Below are 16,159 nucleotides of genomic sequence, written 5' to 3' on the forward strand. Positions count from 1 at the left end.
ACATTTCAGTCATGCTTATTCAGAGCAATTGGGGTTAAATTACATGCTCAAGGGCACATCAGAGAGAAGGGCATCGAGATATGAAGTCTCATGTAGATGTTTCCTCCCTTTATCACAATACTTATGTTCCTCACAATGAAAAGGTCTCTTTCTTTCCTCAATAGAATTCAGTATGAGAGGTTCCTGTATTATATTTCAGCTCACCACTGAAGTATTACCTATTGCTTCCCTGCTATTTCCAAGATCTTGCGGTTGGCGTGTATTTGCAGGTAGTAATAGTCTTGGAAACATTGGTACACACTAACGTAGGAATAAATCAATCAATCTGAGAGATTTATCAGTATAATGACAATACATAAAACATTGTGAAATACTCCAAGCTTCCCTACGGTCATAAGTATATTGCTTGTATTTGCACGTAAGAATACGTAAGGAAACAGTGACACAGTGTTACGTGACAATACTCCAAGCTACCTTTTCCAGCGGTGATACATTGCCCCGATACACTACATTGAAGCTGCAGTCTGCTGCCCAGTCTGGTCACCCCAGCCACTTGTTTTGGTAGACAGCCAAGGACTGGGACTGGAGAAATGTAAATCATCAAATCACAGTTTATTTAAAAGTGCATTTAACAAAAGCCTCAATACCCTTTACAAAAAAWTTAATAAAGAAGTGTAACGCTCGTCGTAATCCTCCTCGTCTGAGGAGAAGCAAGGATCGGACCAAAGTGCAGCGTGGTTTGAAGACATACTTTAATTATTAAACGAAGACGAAAAAACACTTGACAAAATAATAAACGACGTGAACAAACGAACGAAAACAGTACCGTGTGGCGAACAAACACAGACACGGCAATAATCACCCACAAACAAACAGTGAAAACAGTCAACCTTAATATGGTTCCCAATCAGAGACAATGACAAACACCTGCCTCTAATTGAGAACCATATTAGGCCAAACAATAAACCCAACATAGAAACATATAACATAGAATGCCCACCCAGCTCACGTCCTGACCAACTAAACAAGACTGAACAAAGGAAATAAGGTCAGGAACGTGACAAGAAGAAAGCAAGAAACAACAGAGAATTCAAACTTAAGTATAACCACTCTCAAATTCATAGACAGAGCTATGGATGCAAATACYTTCCAAATATGATATCAAAATGAGAGTTGTAACCATGTTTGAAGGTATACAGTGCTTGTTTATCACTAATTGATAACTGATTTAACAGAAACAGGAATTAGATGAAACAATATGCAAACAAAACTCAGATCAGGTAGTGTATGGGTGATGGAAATCCCACAAATAAACCGTGTTGTGCTCCGAACTCGCTCAACCAGTCAGGGAGGGCAGCGAAATAAGGAAGCCAGATTGGGTCAACAAGGAGAAGTCAAAAACCTGTTTGGTGGTTTGGAAAGGGTGATGTACGAAACCAGTTCTGAAACAAAAAGAGGGATATTTACAAGTGTTGCATGAGTTTTTTTTGTTTCTCCTGAGCCTGTCATTATATACCCTCAAATGTATTGTGATTGTGTAGCTGTAGAAGCATTTAATTTACATCCAGTTATTAACAACTTCAGTGCAACAAGTTCTATGTAATCAATAAATATCATATTTGTTTACTATTTGAAATGTATGACAATTACTAGACATATAGTATTACAAACAGCTGGTGAATGAGACTGAATAAAAATCACAAACTAAAGTTCAAGTCAAGATATTGTAAGTGGCTTTSCTACACTATACATTAAGTAGCAAAAATACCATGGAGTTTACATTGTGTAATTACATAATAACTATACGTGTGACTTATTGAGAATTCCTTGTTTTATGTAAATGCAGTTTCAGTATATAGCTGAGAAGTTGCTGTACATTCTCGTTACCAAATAGAAAAAACTACATCGTTGCACAAGTAATTCACTTTCAAGTTGCATGTCCTGTTTTGCCTTAACCCCATCCTGCAACCACACCTACCCATTGGAATCCCAGTTTGGTGGAGCTGGTCTGTGGATTTTATTTTCCTTTGAACCATAACCAACTCTCCACAGCCAGTTTGCTGCTGCTGCTCTGCTATGTCTCCACTCACTGGGTGACATCACTGGAGTTTCCCCTTTTGTGCTAGTAGCAGGCCGGGCATAAAAACGACAGGGCTTCTGGCAGAAGTCCATTCTAACAAACGAGCAAAACACAGGACACCTATCAAGCTACAACTCTGTCAAAACAGAAAAAGACATTTAGGAGATATTCGGGCAAATATTCAGTCGCTAGACTTTTCCACTGCCACCAAGCGCCAAGAGTTTGAACCTCGTTCWACAGCATTATGGAGGGGTATGCGATGACACCTGGAGACATGGAGAGGGGCCCTGTGTACAACACAACGGTGACAGCTGTTGCTGAGAAAAAGGCCTCCAGAGGTTGGCTATGGAGGCTTTGTGGGGTCCTCTTAATAGCAGCTTTATGTGCGGCAGCAGCCCTGCTCTTTGCCTGGTTTCAGCATGGAAGACTGGCAACGGTAAGGAACTCTAATGGGGCCAATATTTACCACATTTCTGAAATAGAGGACCGTACAATCAACTAACATCCTCTTGGTTGATTTCACAGATGCAGAACGAAATGGAGCCTCAACTGGAGATACTCATTGGTGCAAAAGGTGATTATTTGATTGACAGATGCCKTTTTTCATTGAATTCCTTCTCACTATAATTGCTTTAATCAAAGGTTACGGCTGTAGGCAACGTCATAGCTTTTGCTTGTGTTATTCATGGCTAATATGTTTCTCTCCCTCAGATACCCACCATACATTGAAGCAGATTGCCGGCAATGCAAAAGCAGCCATCCATTTAGAGGGTGAGTGACCTACAGCCTTTTGCAGCCAGCCTTGACTGTGTCTGTTGAAGGTTAGCAAATGTCTAGTGGGCTAGTATGTCTTAGTGTCTTTCCATTGTAGAAGCTAGGGGATTCTTTTTAAACATCCCCATTCAAAAATAAGGTTTAAGGTTTAAAACCGTGTCTAGTGGGCTAGTAAGTATTTCTTTCTATTGGAGAAGCCCTAGGATATTTGTAAAACATTCCCATTGACAAAAACGAAACCACAACACAAGGAAGCAAAGAAGTTGCTTAATCATTAGCTTGTCTCTTGTTGCCACCAGAGTAAATTGACAAAAGCTTTGTAAGAAGAAATAGCTACCAGTTGGATCTGGGACCTCAAAGTTGTAACAATGAGCCTTTCTTCCCTCTACTGCCAGGTGAATACAATCCTAATCTTACCGCTGACACCGTGCAGTGGAGAAAGGATGACGGCCAGGCTTTTTCCCAGGGTGGGTTCGAGCTACAGGGGAACCAAATCCTCATCCCACACACTGGGCTCTTCTTCGTTTACAGCCAGGCTTCGTTTAGGGTCAAGTGCAATGGCCCGGGCGAGCATACCACTCCTCTGAGTCACGTTATTTGGCGCTATTCGGACTCCATCGGGGTTAATGCTAATCTTCTTAGCGGGGTAAGGTCAGTTTGTCAACGAAACTACGGTGATGCTGAGTCCAATAACGGCGAAGGCTGGTACAATGCAGTTTACCTTGGTGCAGTGTTTCAGCTGAATGAAGGGGACAAACTGTGGACTGAGACCAATCGACTGACCGACGTGGAGCCAGAGCAGGGCAAGAACTTTTTTGGTGTGTTTGCACTATGATGAGAGAGAGGCAGGCCAGAGGTGAATATTTGTTAAAACAGTTTTATGTTAAAACTTATTTTAGTATTGCAATTTTATGGTAACTGAGCAATTAAAGGAGATAGGTCTAATCTTAATGGTTATTTTTGTAAACTGCAATAGTTTGAGAAATTATTATTGTTTTTCCATACATGATTGTACATTCTCTGTATTGTAGATTTTGCACCAAATAATATTATGACTTCGGGTTATTTATATTAACTTAAAAAAATGATATTTACTATTTATATGAAAATACATATTAACTTTTAAAAAATGATTTACTATTTATATGAAAATACATATTAACTTAAAAAAATGATATTTACTATTTATATGAAAATACTATGGAGTACTGTAGTATAAGTTATTTTTATTCACATAAGTCTAGCAGTAGCCTATACTAGGCCTATCAGAATACATTACTACATATTAAGTTATTTAATTTAATGTACTGATGTAGTAATGTTTATTTAAATGTGATTGTGTTGTATTTCATTTGTCACCTATTCAGAGTGGTTGAATCAACTAATAAATTCCAAATGTTCTCAACTTTAGCAGACTCAAAGTTTGATTATATTTAATTGTGCAGTTTGGAGGGGACGGGGGGAGACAGGGGGGGTCTGGACATATCCAACTGTCTTATGTGGTTGAGGGTAAATAGGTTTTGACTTTAGCAGTAAATGAACACTAAGGGCTCTATTCATTCTATACATTTGAAGCGCTACAGACTCCGCGATAGACATGTAAAGGTCATTTCAGATTGAGCCGACATCTGCAGTGTTTACCGTGAATGCAGTCTCCGCCAAAGCGGGAACATTGCCTTTAAATTTCAATCACTCTGTAACGCTGAACTTCTGCAATGCAGATTGAATTGAAGCCCTACATCTGTTTTTGAGAAGCTTTGCACCAGAAACTGTGATACAAAGTGCCTCCCCAATAACTTCAGACCAAAACAAGGGAAATTCCCTTTTGTGTTTTTTCTCCTGCTGTGTCAGGTGAGACGGCCCACATATGCCATGCCTGGGGATTCCCCCACTGACTTTCTTCCTCCTCCTCGAAAGCATCATAGGTTTTCAGTCAGGTGGGTGGGTGGGTGGATGGGMCTGTAAACATCTGAGCTGAAATWCTGTATGTGCATGAGAAAATATGTTTGTCCCAGAAACATCCTGTCTGTATCACATTGAAAATCAAATCAAATGTATTTATAAAGCCCTTCTTACATCAGCTGATATCTCAAAGTGCTGTACAGAAACACAGCCTTAAACCCCAAACAGCAAGCAATGCAGGTGTAGAAGCACGGTGGCTAGGAAAAACTCCCTAGAAAGGCCAGAACCTAGGAAGAAACCTAGAGAGGAACCAGGCAACGAGGGGTGGCCAGTTCTCTTCTGGCTGTGCCGGGTGGAGATTATAACAGAACATGGCCAAGATGTTCAAATGTTCATAGATGACCAGCAGGGTCAAATAATAATAATCACAGTGGTTGTCGAGGGTGCAACGTGTCAGCATCTCAGGAGTAAATTTCAGTTGGCTTTTCATAGCCGATCATTCAGAGTTTCTCAACCGCTCCTGCTGTATCTAGAGAGTTGAAAACAGCAGGTCTGGGACAGGTAGCACGTCCGGTGAACAGGTCAGGGTTCCATAGCCTTAGGCAGAACAGTTGAAACTGGAGCAGCAGCATGGCCAGGTGGACTGGGGACAGCAAGGAGTCACCAGGCCAGGTAGTCCTGAGGCATGGTCCTAGGGCTCAGGTCCTTCGAGAGAGAGAGAGAAAGAAAGAAAGATGTGGATTGGGAGTCCCATAGGGCAGCGCATAATTGGCCCAGCGTCGTCCGGGTTTGGCCGGGGTAGGACCTCATTGTAAATAATAATTTGTTCTTAACTTAACTGCCTAGTTAAATAAAGGTTAAAAAAATTATAATAATACAAATATTGTCCCAAGATGAGATTGCCATTTCGCATGACCCTTTGCAGCTGGCTGTTGTGTAACATGTATGCCTGCCTTTCACTTTCAGCTCATATTGCGATCTCAATCTTTGAGTTCATATTGCCTTTTAATTGGAAATTACACCAATACCCATTGGTTAATAGGTCAATAAATTATGAAGTGGAAGCATATTGTATGATTGACACAGAGGCTCTTAGTAATGGGACTGAAATAACTTTTAATTCTAGATTACAATTTTACTCAATCGCTTTGGCTCAATTCTCAAACGAGAATTATTTTTTTCAAAACATTAAGTTCAAATCTCTGAACAGTTCATTTCTTGTTCACACCAGATTTGAATTTCTTATTCATTTAAGCAAATTGCATGTGTTTTGGCACACGTGTGCAAAAGAGTAAGTACAATTGTCTACAATTTGCACAATAACTACATGCACATGGCTTGCTGATCAAACCTGATGAGTTGATTCTCAGTAAAATTGGCATACTCTTCACAACTTCTAAACATTCTTTCATCGTGTGAGCCGTCACATGTAAAATGATCCATTCAATTACCAAACTCTGTCAGACATACATGTATATTCCATAAATATCTATGCCATGGAATGTTTGTGATGTCTGATAAATTGACAAATTARCTGCCAGGTGACATAGTAATGAAATCGGAATCACAATCTTACCAATCAACCAATCAAGTTTGGAAGCATATATATGGAGCTTGCCCACAGCACAATCACTACCATTTTTGAACATGGAGAAACATCACAACCCTGAACAGCAGCTACATGCTCGTGAAAGAGAAAGAGAGATGTGTAAGAATGCGTGGTGGTGGTGTTAGGGGAAGACATAATAGAGGAAGAGGTAGAAGGCAAATAATAAAAGTCCCTGATGAAATCAGAGCCACATTGTGGACCATGTCATAAACCACGGTCTGACAATGGAAGAGGCTGGTCATAGTGTACAGCCTAATGTAAACAGGTCCACAGTATCATAAACCACGGTCTGACAATGGAAGAGGCTGGTCATAGTGTACAGCCTAATGTAAACAGGTCCACAGAGTCATCAATTGTGCAAACATTCCGTAGGGAAACAGGTGAATATGTACTCGTTGTTTACTTTTGTCACAGCATTTCATTCACAACAATACAGCAACTATTGTAAAGGTAAATGCAAGTCTGAAAATCACAATGTACTGTAAGATATGTTTGAGGAATACACAGTAATACAGCACCATTTGAATACAATATACTGTCTGTAACATGGTCTATTTGTGAGTTCTASATGTCATATATAGGACTGCACAATGACCTCATGCTGGTGGCAGAGCAGCAGTATTCAGCCATCAGCAAGAACAAGAAATTTGCATCATGGTCATAGCCAACAATTCCATCAGGCTAAGAGAGATCRAAAGTGCAATCATAAATGACGACAATATCTTCGCAAATATCAAATCTGTTAGCATTTCCATTATAGACAGAGTTTTGGAGAAGAAAAAAAATCAAATGACTATGAAACAACTCTACAAGGTGCCATTTGAGAGGAATAGTGAAGGAGCTGCGGTACCAGTATTGTCAGGTTCTGCTTTTCTTTTCTTAGTCAACCTTGTGTTCTTTTTCTTTGTGTTCTGGAACGTAACCCTGTCTTTCATTTTTGTTCATTGATTTCACCTGTGTTCGTTTCTCACCTGGTCTCATCAGCTCCCTATTAAGTTCAGTTCTTTCTGTTTGTATGGTTGAGGTATTGTTTGTTTTTTGATTACCTACCTGTGTTTGACCATTTCCTGCATGTGACCACAATTCCTGCCTTCTGCGACGGCTTAATAAACATCTGCCACGCAGATTTTATGAGTATTCATTACAAGTATGTCCAGGTAAACCATTGGTGTCCACGTGGTATATTGTACAGGGAGTTTTACTGTACTTCAATGATGCCTGTATATACTTCTTGAAGTTGTAGATACTCATAAGAACAGAAAACATTTATACTTTACTGAACTGTCTGATTCTAGAATAGTTTTACATAGCATAAGTTTATATTTTGTTTCTGTGTTACTATATAGAGAATAATGGAGCTGGAAGGACATGAAATGACCCACATTCTTGTTTTTGTGGCCGAGGCTGGGTTCAATCTTTCAATCTTACGTGGGCTGCCATTTCTTTTTAAATTATATATTTTTTAATGTTATCCCCTTTTCTCCCCAATTTTCGTGGTATCCAATCGCTAGTAATTACTATCTTGTCTCATCGCTACAACTCCCGTACGGGCTCGGGAGAGACGAAGGTCGAAAGCCATGCGTCCTCCGAAGCACAACCCAACCAAGCCGCACTGCTTCTTAACACAGCGAGCCTCCAACCCGGAAGCCAGCCGCACCAATGTGTCGGAGGAAACACCGTGCACCTGGCCCCCTTGGTTAGCGCGCACTGCGCCCGGCCCGCCACAGGAGTCGCTGGAGCGCGATGAGACAAGGATATCCCTACCGGCCAAACCCTCCCTAACCCGGACGACGCTAGGCCCACGGACCTCCCGGTCGCGGCCGGCTGCGACAGAGCCTGGGCGCGAACCCAGAGACTCTGGTGGCGCAGCTAGCACTGCGATGCAGTGCTCTAGACCACTGCGCCACCTGGGAGGCCCTGGGCTGCCATTTCTGAGAATGGTGTGAGCACACATTCCACACATTGTGCTCTGTAACACCCAACTTCTCCTGGCCTTCCTAAATACACTTTACAGAGACCTAATGCCAGAACACGAAAGAGTTAGACTGTATTTGGCAAATTCTGTAATTGTGTGGGATAATGTCAGCTTCCACCGACCCAACAGTGTTCGGGAATGGTCTGCTGCGCATGAAATAATAACAATGGAATTCCTTCCACCATCCTCCCCATTCCTGAATCCGATAGTTTTTGTTCAGCATGGAGGTGGAAAGTGTATAACTATCTGGCACAAGGTTAGATGCCATGAATGCTGCTTGTGAGGACATTTCAGGGGATGGTTGAACCATCCAAGGAGCCCCCCCCCAGTGCACCGCAAGGGAAAACATCAAATGTGCTGTTGACGAATCTCTGGCCAGACCAACAAGAGTGACAGGCTGTCCACCAAGAAGATGGGAACTTGTAGTGTTACAAACTGTGAGGTACAATTTATTGTTTTTTACAGCACTGTTGTTGTGGGGGTTTTACTTTTTTTTGCTTGCATGGATGTCATCTTGTGGCAAATATTCTGTTCACTATATATGACTTTACATGTAAGAAATATGTAAAAATGGACATGCAAATGTGAATTTCTATTTACATGTAACACATTGCTTCAAAAATAAGTGTAGTGTATACATACAAATGTGCATATCCTTTTTCTGTGTACTACAGTATTGACTTTTCCCAGTAAACTTCGACCTACTGTTAAAATCGGTATCTAAAAAGCTCAGTGTGATACACAATAGCATTCCGCTAAACAAAACGGACATTCTTGTATAGTACAGTAAGTAGTCAGTGTCAGCAAAAAAGTAGCACAAAACTGCCATTTTGTATATAACAAACATTTCCAGGGTTGACTGCCATAGTGAAAAAACATCTAAACATTTTGATCAATACGGCTCACACGATGACAACAAACATTTAATTTTGGTGGCATTGGCCAATTTACCGACACAATAACTAGGTTTTGAAGCATGAATTAAATGTTTTTGGTGAGTTATTACATTTTGCAGACATGCAATAGAGTTGTGCTGTTCCATAAAACAGTTGTGACAATTGCACTTACAGTTTAGAGAACGTTAAGACTGTTTCAGAAAATTTGCCAAAGCGATTGAGAAACTAGTAAACAACAGAATCCCTTGGGTGTCATTAACTGATGGTGACATCTAGTGGTTAAAACAGCTGTGTGACATGCGTGTCCCTTATATCCCCTTATGATACCACATATTGTCTGTCATAAAATACCCATTCAAAGTATAATGAAGTGTTTTGTCGTATTTCAGGGTATATGAGGGTGTTTACATGAAAMTATGTTCATTATTAGTCCAATTGAACACAACATGATACACATAAATTCAGTGAAAAACAATGGGTTTATTTTACTATGATTATCCATATATTTGAATACATATAATCTGAAATATATCAACATTTAAAATTGTAAATATAGTGTATACAAATATCTTAAAATCCAGTTGTATACACTGAGTGTACAAAACATTAAGAATACCTGCTTTTTCCATGACATAGACTGAACAAGTGAATCCAGGTGAAAGCTATGATCACTTATTGACGTCACCTGTTAAATCCACTTCAATCAGTATAGACGAAGGGGAGGAGAAGGATTTTTAAGCCTTGAGACCATTGAGACATGGATTGTGTATGTGAACCATTCAGAGGGTGAATGGGCAAGACAAAGTGCCTTTGAACAGGGTATGGTAGTAGGTGACAGGCACACCGGCTTGAATGTGTCAAGAACTGCAACACTCTGGATTTTTCGCAACAGTTTCCCGTGTGTATCAAGAATGGTCCACCACCCAAAGGACATCCAGCCAACTTGACACAACTGTGAGAAGCATTCGAGTCAACATGGGCCAGCATCCCTGTGGAATGCTTTCAACACCTTGTAGGCCGTGCCCCGACGAATTGAGGCCGTCCTGAGGGCAAAAGGGGCTGAAACTCAATATTAGAAAGGTGTTCCTAATGTTTTGTACACTTAGTGTATATTCATACATGTGCAAGAGTATATTTCTCTAAATAATCTTCGCATACATATATTACAATATTACCCAATGTCGTCCATGTACAGTTAATAAATAGTGACTATTTCATCCAATAACTTCCTATGGAGAGGTCGTATATCTCACTTTCCTATACCCTGAGCTACAGTATGTCATTAGAACGGCAACAAAATCAGGACCTGAATCCTTGTTTTGTCTTGAYCTATAGTGCAACATGAGATAATGCTATTTGGAAAAGTAACGTCACTTACGTAACTTGCCAATAAAGCTGTGTTATATCATTGCTTCATACATTTTGACAAATTGCTAATGAATGAGATTGTACATATATATTAACTGTCGTYTACGCATGTCAGAATCCTTTCCATATACCGTTCCATATATTCTTCGTCATCACATTCACAAATGTAGTTGTACAAAGCTAAAAATCTGAGGGAGAATTCGGAATAAATGTCAAATATAAGACCAACWGGCGACAGGCATGTACACTCACATTTACATTTATATTCAGATTGTCAATGAATCTGTTTTTCCCTAAAGACAAAGAAAATAAAAAGGCTTGGAAGAATGATGCATAATAAATATGCCATTTAAAATCTTTAGGAGGTTGAGCTACCTTTGAATATCTCTGATGTGTCCAATAAAATTCTAACTGTGGGAACATATCCATTCAAGTCCAATTGAAAACTTTCAAAAAGATGATCCATAGGAAACTTATTAGGTTACATATCATAGTACACTATTTTCTTATCAAATGGGTTTCATATATTCAAGAGCATACAACAGCAAAAATGTGATTGAAGATACAAAGCTGTACTTGAATATGTATACGGCAAAACATCCACAAAAATCTTGCTATTGTCCCAAAATGAGGGTGTCCATTCCAAAACCCTCTACCGCATATGGCTATAATYTTGGCATTTCACTTTCAGTTAGGTTGACTTTACACTGAGTTTAGATGGCGTTTTGATATGAAATCCAGTAAATTGAATCCACAGGGAAACTGTGCTGTTTTTTCCACTCGCATTGCATTTGAACAGTTTCCACCCCTTAACCCCCCCCCAAAATAAATATAGGGCACAACACTGAATCCATAACATAACATATCATACATTATGTAATAACAATATTAATCAATTACCATGTGCTTCGCTATTTCAACAAACAGAAGACAAATAGGCAGAGACGGGAGTCAAAAAGAGACAAATAGAGACGGGAGTCAAAAAGGAGCAAGCACACACAGTACACAAAGTCCTCCTGGAGATCCTGGATACATCTGCACAACGGAACGAGAAAACAAACAAAGGGAAGGAGGAAAGAGGAGGAGTGAAAAGGGGAGATCTGTCAATTTTTTTGTCTCCACAAGTAGACTGAGGGTTACTCTGGGATGTGCTTGTCTCTTATTCAATAACTCCTAGTACTAGTCACAAGTGCTGCAGGTTCACACAGTGAGATAGACTGTGAGAAAGACTGGTGTTACCCCGGGTGACTCGCCTCACAGCAGCCTGCAGTGAATGGAAAAGCCCTCTGCCTTCGTGTGCCTCCACTCACTCTGTCAATATCAGTAGCTTGTGCTCTTTTTCCATAACAAGTGAAAGTCACAGTGCCTCCATGTGTGTTTGTTCCTCCGTGTGCTCTGAGCTCTTCCAGCGCCCCACCCCACACCCCTTCACTTGTAGAGCAGGGGGATCTGGCTGTTGTGACAGTGGTTGCGACTTATCTTGCTGTCCGTCTGGTACAGGTTGGAGGAGTTGGAGAAGGAGGGGGGTAAGGAGGAGTGATTGTCCGACGCGGGGTTGGGGTAACCGGGTGGGGGCAGGAGAGACTTGGGGTCTGGCTGGGAAGAGGGCGGGGACGGGTTGCTGTGGTTCTGGTTGGTGCCGGATGAGGGCCGTCGTCGGTTGCGCAGGGCCTGTCTCTCAACCAGCTGGTTGCGGAGCTCCGATACCCTCTGCTCTTTCTGAGAGCACGGAGGAGGTCTTATTAACACTCGACACTCATGGGTAAAGCGGAATCATTTGTAAATCATTCACTGAGCATGAATTAGACATGTATTCATCATGTATCAATCATGTTTTAATCAAACCAAATGTATCTATTAGTAAAATATAATAAAAATGAATGATTGGAAAGATTGATTGGTTGGTCAAATAATTCAGACATATTAGATGTATTTTAATATATGCATTTTGATTGTATTTTGATAGCTAAGGTATCAAAGTGAGTGTGTATTGTAGTACCACCTGTATGATACAGATTGGTTGAATGATTGATTATTAGTTCCAATAATTCAGATGTATTTCATATGTATTAGACATATTTCAATCTAGATGTATTGTGATTCTATGTTGATAGCTAAGGCGCATCAAAACGTGTGTACTGTACCTCCTGTATGATCTTCTGCAGCTCACGGTTCTCTCTCTCCAGCTGGCGAGACTTCTCCTCGTCYTTGTTGTTGGTGGACGAGCCGGTCTTCAGCGTGTCCTGCTGCTCCGACTGCCACTCACCACGCGTAATCAGCCTGCGCATCTAGAATAGAATACAATATAACTTTATTCTACACAGCCAGAGAGACAGAGAAGAACCATATACTATATGTGKATTTGGAAATGTTAACATTGAAGAAAGTATTGAGACTTTGTTTTCGAGTGCTGATGCAAGTGTACATTAAATACTGCTGCTAKATGACTCAGAGTCCTAGGCATCCTATTCCTTATATAGTGCACTACTTTTGACCAGAGCCCTGGTCAAAAGTAACACACTATAAAGGGAATAGGGTGCCATTTGGGACACAGACCTATTCTATACAGTATACTGTACCTTGGGCACAAAGAGCACCACCAGCGTGATGTAGACAGAGAACACTATGGCCAAAGCGGCAAAGGCAAAGGAAGCGTCCTGCTGTGACGTGAGGATCATAGTGACGGGAGCCGTGATCATGCACAACACCTGCAGCGACGGGGGGGAAATGAGGCGGGATAGAGAGGATGAGAGAGGGAGCGAGAGAAAGGGGAAAGAGAGGGGGGAGAGAGGGATATAGAAAGAGAGAGAGAAAGAGAGAAAGAGAGAGAGAGAAACAAAGAGGAAAATATCAAGGGAGAGGTGAGAGAGGAAAATAAGATCTCAAAAAGCGGTCGGCAACTGCTTATCATTCCAACGATGTTCCCAATATGAAAACATCATTAAAAAGTCATAGATGAAGTGGCAGGTTAGCAGTACCATACTGGCACATCATCACAATATCAAGCCTTACAAAAGCTCTCTGCTTCCCAACAAGGAGGCCTTTGCAGATTTATTTTAAAGGATTCGATCTCATACAGGGCACCATTTATGTAGGGAAATGTATAATTTATCTATGTGTATTACACCACGAAATATAAACAATTAAATAAAATGGTGAAATCAACAACTATGCTTTCCCTTTGTCCGGACATMAATCTGTGTTTAACAATTTCATCAAGCTATATGAATGATTGATCAATTAAATGTTCTTTCCTCTGCTTTGCAAAAAAAAAATGACTGTATGTACTTCATAATTGCATAACCGCCCCACAGCAAATGCGCAGTCAAAATATGTAAAACTGTGGGGGGTTTGCAGTCGTAAGTGTTTTGGTTCCTCATTAAGCTTTTTTGAGATGGGAATCTGGGCAAATTCTGGCAATTAGGTAAATCATTGTTCAGAGAGTACCTAAAATGTTTTGCACCATTGTTGAGCAGAAATAGAAACCCAGCCTAAAGCTAAAGTTATAAAAATGTTGCCTGTGTAAGAGCAGTGGTCTTTGTTCCAGCAAAACTCTACATTCCCAGACATTTCATGGATTTGCTCACCTGTGTGAGGGTTACCGAATGGCTATGGCTCACCTTGTTTGCAAAACTTAGATGGTGCAATGGTACTTGTATGTTATCTCTGCTATATCAGTTAAAGTGGAGCTTAAATACCTCTATTGGTGAGGATCCTTCACGACGATTCAAATCAAATGATTGTTTAAGTATAGCACTAACGTTTTTCTTTTAGCGCCAAAAATATGTCTTCCAAAAATACATTTATGAGCACATGCTTACCACCAGAAATAACAAGTCTTAGCCGTGTATTATCATATATGCACTAATAAATGATTGAATCTCATGTCCACACTGAGACATGCTAGCCCCTGCTACCTTTCTAATCAATAGTTATTGTTGCTTTGAGTTAATGCGCTCGATGGACTGCCTAAAATGCAGAGCGGAACCGAGCACTCCCCCTGTGATGGTTTGAGACTCACAGCTCCACGTTGTAAATAGCCATCCCCACGGCTCGATGGTCATTGATCTTCTCCGTGGAAATAGACTTTGGTCTCGTAGGCCAGAAATATCCCCAGCAACAGCAGCAGTCCTTGTAGCCATACACTAACCTGGTGGAGAGAGAGAGAGACAAGTGGGAGAGAGAGAATGAGAGAGAGAAAGAGAGAATGAGAGAGAGAGAGAGAGAGAGAGAGAGAGAAGAGAAGAGAGAAGAGAGAAGAGAGAGGAGAGAGAGAGAGAGAGAGAGAGAGAGAGAGAGAGAGAGAGGAGAGAGAGAGAGAGATGGAGATGGAAATTGCGAAGACGATGGGAAGTGATGTTAGGCAGTTGACTGAAGGTAATGCATATTCCCCCTTTATTTCTTCTGTCCAGGTGTCCATTGTTCTTTCATTACGTCGCTCAATGGGGTGACAATATATTTGCATAGCACAGAGAGGGAATGCTATGGGGCAATGGCACAGTTTGTGACCCATATTATTTGAATTTGACAGTATTATGCATTCAGAAGAGCTGCCACTGTCAGGAAGAGAAGCAGTATGGTGATAGTGAGAAAAAGACAGATGAAAGGAGAAGATAAAATGAAAGCGTATGAGGGAAAGATAAAGGCGGGGAATGACTGACTTGAGTGAGAGGAGGGGAAGAAAAGAGAGAAAGAAGAGAGAAAAAAGAAAAAAGAGAGAAAGAGCTAATGTGGGGGGCTGAGATACGAGGAGTGTTTAATTTACAATGAATGGACTGGGGATTGAGGGAGTGAGAGAGTGAAAAAAAGAGGGAACGAGGGAGTGAGAGAGAGAAGGAGTAGGGAAAAGAGGAGGGATACCGAGCCATGTGTTCATCTTCTCTGAAGTGCAGTGCTCCAGGAGGGGCTGAATCAGGACATCCAAGTCTCCTTTAGGGGCCTCCCTAGTGAACTTCTACTCGGAGAGAGGGTGGGGGGAGGAAGTGAGAGAGAAAGAGAGAATGAGAGAGAGACAGGGAGAGCGAGACAGGGAGAGAGAGAGACAGGGAGCAAGAGACAGGGAGAGAGGGAGAGAGAGAGGAAGTGAGAGGGAAAGTGAGAGAGAACGGGAGACAGAGTGAAAGACATTCCGTTGTGATATCCGCAATTTATTAACTTTAAAACTGACAAGTTGAAAGGAAACAAACAACAAGATGACTGACATCAAAGCAATAATATTTTGTTGACCACCAGACATGTGACAGTGCTAACATACGAAAGCGAATACCACATAGAATACAGTGCCTTCTGAAAGTATTCACACCCCCTTGACTTTTTCAACATTTTGTTGTGTTACKGCCTGACGAAAGCCGTGTGGCCGATACGTAAAAGCTTACTAAAGAACAGTGATACTATCAAGAGTGGTGTGTGGGTTTCTTCTTTTTTCTGTTACCGTGCCCCCTTCAAAAAGATAGCTCAGATGTGCGAGTACCTTTTGAATATTGAATTTTGTTGAGTGACAGCCTGAATTTAAAATGGATTACATTTAGATTTTTGGTCACTGGTCTACACACAAT

At 41.0% G+C, this 16,159-nt stretch overlaps 1 protein-coding gene, 1 long non-coding RNA gene and 1 pseudogene across 2 annotated transcripts; 1 reads left to right on the forward strand and 2 right to left on the reverse strand.

Annotated features, from left to right (window-relative positions):
* Positions 1–743: 743 nt before the first annotated feature.
* On the reverse strand, positions 744–3,353 carry LOC111965162 (uncharacterized). Its single transcript, XR_002877479.2, has 3 exons — positions 3,272–3,353; positions 1,979–2,173; positions 744–1,442 (listed from the first exon to the last, which is right to left on the reverse strand). It is a non-coding gene; the product is annotated as an uncharacterized lncRNA (long non-coding RNA).
* On the forward strand, positions 2,315–4,217 carry LOC111965161 (tumor necrosis factor). Its single transcript, XM_023989188.2, has 4 exons — positions 2,315–2,516; positions 2,606–2,654; positions 2,792–2,851; positions 3,250–4,217. Exons 1-4 carry the CDS (start codon positions 2,325–2,327, stop codon positions 3,687–3,689), a joined length of 741 nt encoding a protein of 246 aa, XP_023844956.1. The 5' UTR covers positions 2,315–2,324; the 3' UTR covers positions 3,690–4,217.
* Positions 4,218–9,696: 5,479 nt separating this feature from the next.
* LOC111965163 (gamma-aminobutyric acid type B receptor subunit 1-like) overlaps positions 9,697–16,159 on the reverse strand; it is a 57,821-nt pseudogene continuing 51,358 nt past the window's right edge.

This window comes from Salvelinus sp. IW2-2015, linkage group LG6.1 (assembly GCF_002910315.2).
Source record: "Salvelinus sp. IW2-2015 linkage group LG6.1, ASM291031v2, whole genome shotgun sequence".
Classification (NCBI taxonomy): domain Eukaryota; kingdom Metazoa; phylum Chordata; class Actinopteri; order Salmoniformes; family Salmonidae; genus Salvelinus; species Salvelinus sp. IW2-2015.